Source organism: Condylura cristata, unplaced genomic scaffold (assembly GCF_000260355.1).
Source record: "Condylura cristata isolate star-nosed mole 26May11 unplaced genomic scaffold, ConCri1.0 scaffold00001, whole genome shotgun sequence".
NCBI classification, from domain to species: Eukaryota; Metazoa; Chordata; class Mammalia; order Eulipotyphla; family Talpidae; genus Condylura; species Condylura cristata.
In genome coordinates this window covers 53,795,240-53,801,226 of record NW_004567102.1, presented here as the reverse complement: position 1 = coordinate 53,801,226, position 5,987 = coordinate 53,795,240, and the positions used below count along the sequence as shown (strand labels likewise).

Here is a 5,987-nt window from a genome sequence, read left to right as displayed (position 1 = left end):
GTGTACTTTGTCAGTCGGCCTGTTCTGCTCCCCACTCTGTCTCTGGTGAATCCTCTCACCATACCTGCGCCTCTGGCCTGTACCCCAGCTCTGTATGCATAAATAAATAAATAAATCTTTTTTTTAAAAATGGCGTTACTGATACTTACCTTGTAAGATAATTTTGAGGATTAAAATAATGACTCCAGTGCCTAACCCAGTGTGGGGCATGCAGCAGATGGTAAAATATGGCAACTACTACTAGACTCTTCAGAAATTCATGTTAAAAGTTTTAAAAAGATTATATTGTTGCTCTATGTGTCATACCTTTTTGTGTTTGTTTTGTTTTTAATTTTCACCCCTTTCTATAGTGGTGACTTTCTGTTCAGGAAAATGTAACAACAGGCCTTTTCTCAAGTTTGGTGGAGTAGGAGATAAATAACCCCTCCCCACTTCTGCTCCATCACCAAACAGTAGAAATAAACCCTCTACTGGTGTTTTGTTATGATCCTTTTAAAATCAGAAATTGCTCCTTGTATAATATAGCATATTTCAATACTTTTTCTACCAAACAATTATTTTTCACTGTCCCCAACAACCATCATCTCATAAACATACCAATGTTTTCTAAACCACCAGAAATTTTAAAAAACTACACCATCTGTGCAAGCAATAGCCTCTATTCTACATATAAAACTATAAACAAGTCATCCTGTTTCATTCTCCTTCTTTAAAAATTCTAAGGCCATGAATTGCTTGTATTAACTTAAACTTCCCTTTGGTTTGTTGCTTGAAATACTTTAAACTGTTCATGGACTGATGCCCTTTCATGAAAAAAGAGAAAAATATGGGTTGAAAAAAGACTAATATGTTTGTAAAAACTAAATGCTTATTCCAGGTACTCTTTGCCAACAAGGACAGGCTTTCGCTGAAGGAACTTGTCAAAATCATTTTTTCCAAGACCCTTTGCACATTCTCCCCATGACTATGGAAAGTTGAGCCCCAGCCCGGAACCCACACGAAGAGGCACTGTTCGCTCCAGCGTCTCAGGCAGTGCTGCCACTTCCCAAATGCATGTGTTATATTCCAATTTAAATATATAATACATGTATATGTGTGTGTGTGTGTGTATAGGTGCAGTATTATCGGGGTTTGTTCAAACATCAAAAGTGATATTAAATGCTATTACCTGAAAGGGAGAGATGTTTTTACACTTCTTTCATTAAGCTACTAAGCTAAAATAGAGCTTTACTTGGAGAAGAAAATGGCTCCCTATTGCTCATGAAGTATTTCCACAAGGAATTTATCCCTCTTTGTCCCCCATCTTCTTCCTTTTTTAGCTTCAGTCCAAAGAAATCAGAACTGCTGTAGTCTCCTCCTGAAGAGAAAGGTAGCGGTGAGACCTTACCTGTGACAGAGCAGAGAAGAGGAGAGCTCCAAGGAGAAGCCCCTGCATGTTCCCGGCACCGGCGCAGCAACCCGAGAGATAGGAGGCCAGTGCTGGGGCCAGGCCACACAAAGCTCTCCTCTGTCTCCTCAGCAGAAGAACACACACGCGCACACACACACCCCTCTACCTCCCAAGCCCCCGACTTTGTACGCATACATTCAGACTCTGCTTTCGCTTTCACAGATCCGTTTTAATACCCTGTTTGCCTGTTTGCTTTCATGCAACTCTCCTCTTATTTACCTTCCCGTGGTGTGGTGTGTCATGAGGATGTGAGTGCTTTCTTCCAGGACCACGAAGGGCAGACTAATTGGAGACTTTCTGGGAGTAACTGCTCTGCCTGTGCCTGGGCACAGTGAAGTTAGATGAGTTTCTCTTCCTTTGCCCTGCTTTGCCCTGGGCCTCTAGCTCTGTGTCTGTCCTGCTCCAGGCCCTCTCTGAACTATTATTTTTCCTCAGTCTTCAAGCACAGAAGACTGGCCTGGTCTCTCCCCACAGCACCCTAATGCCATCTGCTGTGGGTCCTGCCATCACATTGTTAACATGCTTCCAGAGGCCTCCCCTCTCTCCTCCAGCTTCTGCTTTTCTCTCTTGAATGTCCCCACAGTGCCCTGTACTTGCCTATACTACATTTCTCACCACCGGTCAATTATAGTTAAAAATAAATGTAGGTAGTACCCAGGCTGAGAGAAACCCCTTTCTGTGGTCACAATTCCAAAACAGATGAAAGTGAACCCCAATCTTTTTGCTCTGCCAATTATCTTTTTAACAAATTAAGATTTTTTTAAAAATCTGCTATAGACTTGTATGAATCACTTCTCGTAACTCTTACATCCCTGCTATGTGCTCTGTCCAGTCACAGGCGAGCATTGCTTATCCCACTTCCCTACCCTTGTGGTTCATGCATGTTGGCTCACATCTGTGATGGGGCTTTGTCTTTTTGTGGGTCAGGGTCTGGCCCACCTTTTTGCCCCATCTCTGCATCGGCATCCTCTGTTCCCTTTGGCTAGTTACCTGTCTTACCTCTTCTGCTATCTTATCTTTCCCCTCACTGCTTTGTTTCAGTCACCACTGTACAAAAACACAGTTAAAGAGTTAAGGGAAAACTGGGCTCTCCACCAACAAGAGAGCATCTGGGATCCTGGGAGATCCAGGGATTCCATAAAACATGGAAGAGAGACCCCACAGTTACCAAGCAGTCGCTTAAACCATAATTGTATTCACAACAAACAACAAGGAATACCCAGTGTGGTTATGGTGTCAACTCCTTCCCTCGGAAAAAGGACAAAAGCTACCAAAAGCTCAGAGAAGTAAAATGTGATTTAATCGAATCTAATTTCTTGATCTTGCTGTTTTGCAACATTGGACCTTTGGGTCCTAATCTCAGAAATCCATGCCCCAGAGCAGTCATCAGAAATGGTCATTTCTCCTTGTCATTGGCCTGTCAATAGCAGACAGGTCTCAGCCCATGTCTTCCTGCTCCAATGCTCCCTTTTTTACATGATGCTGCAGGCATCATCCTGTGTTTTAACTTGAGACTTATGCTCCTCCCATTTGCGCTCTGAAATGCTGGCAACAGCAGCCGTGTTTCTGGAAATGTCTTCCTTCCCTCTAATCTCTGGGCCAGAGGGGTGGGGAATGTGTCATTTTCACCAGTCGTTGCCTCATGTTAAGAAAGGAAGGTAGTGGCTGAGCAGCACCTTATAAACCTCCTCCAGTGGGCAGAATGACCTGCTCTCCTTCGCAGTGTCCAGCCTGCTGGGGGGTGGACCGAGTGTGCTGTCTTTAAAACTTGGGGCCACCCTCCTTAACATGACACAATGGCAGTGCTGGCGGTATGCATCCAGTTCTCAGCACTTTTCTTCTATTAGCTCATTTAACAAAATGCTAATCTCCCCAAAGCTCATGCAAACAAGACAGCCTCTGACCATAACCAATATTAGCATCATGTTTGATGATATACAAGCAAGTTCCACATGTATTATCTTTTTTTAATTTCACAGCTCAGTGAGGTAGGCAAAAGCAGTATTACCATTCTCATTTCACAGATTAAAAAGTTGAAGTTAAGTGATTGCACTTAGTCAATAAAACACACTTAATCCCTGGCCTCTAGAGCGACATAGTCTACTGGGAGAGAAGCCAAATAAACACACAAGGCACCTGTAATTAAAAATTAAATGAAGGCTAATAATAAAGAACGAGAAATGATAAAAGAGAGGATGACAGATAGGAGCTAATCTAGAATTCAGGCAGAGAAGACTCACTGAGGAAGTTGAAAAGTGACCCCTGAAGAGTTGAAAAGTGAAGCCGTTGAAGTGTCAGGTGGACTCCTGGTACAGTGCTCTGTCCCCTGACAGGCGGCACACCTCTAATGCTGACAAACTCCGTCTGCAAAGAGCACAATCACTGCCCTTCCTCTAAGATTCCTGAAGCCAATCTGGCAGGGACATGATCACAGCTAGATGCCAGTATTAGTTCCCTCTCGGGAGGTCCAGCCAGCTGGCTAGGCCTAGGTCAGACCCCTACCTTCTGTCAGCTAGCTGAGCACAGGCTGACTTTTCCTCCCCTCATGCCCTCTCGCTGCTTTTCTTCTCTTGCTGGTTGTAGAAAGTTTAGAATAAATTTCTGTCCAGATGGGAATGTGAAACGAGGGTTCAGAATCAGGTTTAATTTTAATTAAATTCACTTAATTTGAAGAAATGGGTGTCTCCTAATTTCCTGAATTTGTGGAGTCATCTGCATACTTGCTACAAATACTTCAAGTCCCACAAAATCACCATTCTACATGAGTGTGTCTTCACCCCTGAAAATTCACCAGTGTCAGAACCAAAACCGGTCTCTGCACCGTCTCATCTGACTGTCACCCGGCAGGGCCTGCATCAGATGTCTGCTAATTCAGCAGTTCTTCAGCCTGCAGGGCTGAAGTGCCCAGCTAACAGCACGGAGGACATTCACATGGCGACTGCTCAGTGAAAACTCCTTGACTATTCAAAAGGACGCCTTAGAAAATTACCTTTTAACTACTGAAACCACGCATGATTTGGCTTCGCATGTTGCATGTGGATTGGTTATGGTTTTGCATGTTGCACGTTTATCCACTATATCCTTTTACGCCTGTTGTCTCTGACTATTTATTGCACTTCTGACCTTTTCCCAGCATCATGTCTTTCTATTAAATGCATGCTACTATTTCAGGTTTTGGGTTTTTTGTTTTTGTTTTTGTTTTGTTTTTTGTTTTACAAAGCTCTAACCTCCAGCTCCTAATGGAGTTCATGACAATTGAGTGAAAAGACATATATTGTTTTCCTCATTAACCTACACAAAGCCTACTTAACCCACACCTGTGCATTCTGGAAGGGGTTGCCCTGTAGGTGCTGAGCCCCTAACAATGTCCCACCTGGGAGGCAATGTCAGGTCAGGAGAATTACCTGGGTCTGCTTGACCACCCTCCAGCTTCAAGAACAAGCAGCCCCCATCAACGACAATATGCCTGTCTGCCAGCTGTGTGGGCCTCACAGCAGAGTCCTTGAAAAGCAGGTGCCCTCATTCCCAGGGCTTCAGGAAGTCAGGCTGCAGCCCAGGAATAAAGACCAAATACCTCAAAAGCATGTAATTCACTTTGTTACTTGGCCCCGTTCACCTAGTTTGCAGGGTGAGCCCTGGTTGAGTTAACTGAATGCAGGCAGAGAGGCCACGTGAGAAACAGGGAGAGAAAGGAGGACAAGATATCTCCCCTATTTCCAAATGTAGGTGGAGTTAACCATTCAGGGAAGGAAAAGCTAGCTTAACATGTTGTGCATTCCTGAGCTTTAAAATGCTTACACGTGTGAGTTATAGTCTAATTAGCCAGGCAGGCCCCCAGGCAGAGGGCCAGGCATGCTAAACTTGAGCCAGGAAACCCCTGTTCACATCCAAACTCTGCTACTTTGGAACTCACTAACCTCAGACAAGTTCTTTAAGGTCTCCCCAGCTCTGGCTTTGCAATGCTCCGGTCCGTCCTCACCACTGCTGACTGATGCACAGTTACATGTGTCTTAATGATGGAAACATGTTTTGAGAAACACGTTGCTGGCGATCTTGTTACGGTATGTCATAGAGTGTAAATACATCAACCCAAACACTACAACCTACTGCACACAGGCCATTGGGACCGCAGCCATAGACTGAACCGCTGTTAAGTTGATGCATGACTGCAATTTTCAAATAGATTTGAACTCGTCACTCTGCCACTTTTACTCCCTGTGCATACGGAATGAAAGCAGCTCCAGGGTAGCACCCTAAAAAACCTCTGTGTGCAGTAACACCCCTCCGTGCCTTCAGCTGCTGTGAGGAGAGCCCCAGCCTTCTGCCTTTGCTTAATTTGTCCTCCCAGGAGAAGCTGCCCACCATGTACTGGTCTGGAGAGCCATTTGCAGGAGAGACTTTCCCTTGAGACGTCTTCCTAACCATCATGCAGAGCAATTTTATCAATCCCTTTGTGCACCCCACCAGGTCTGGTAAACCCTATTTCCATGAAAGGTGCCCAGACCCCACTAGTAAAAAAATAGAGTAAAGATGCTAA

At 44.4% G+C, this 5,987-nt stretch overlaps 1 protein-coding gene across 1 annotated transcript in view; it reads right to left on the bottom strand.

The window, feature by feature from the left end:
* The window catches only part of WISP3 (WNT1 inducible signaling pathway protein 3), a 13,543-nt gene extending 12,108 nt beyond the window's left edge, over window positions 1-1,435 (bottom strand). Inside the window, exon 1 of the mRNA XM_004673780.1 lies at window positions 1,388-1,435. Coding sequence (XP_004673837.1) covers window positions 1,388-1,435 — 48 coding nt within the window. The remainder of the gene's footprint in view (window positions 1-1,387) is intronic.
* Between the last annotated feature and the right edge of the window lie 4,552 nt (window positions 1,436-5,987).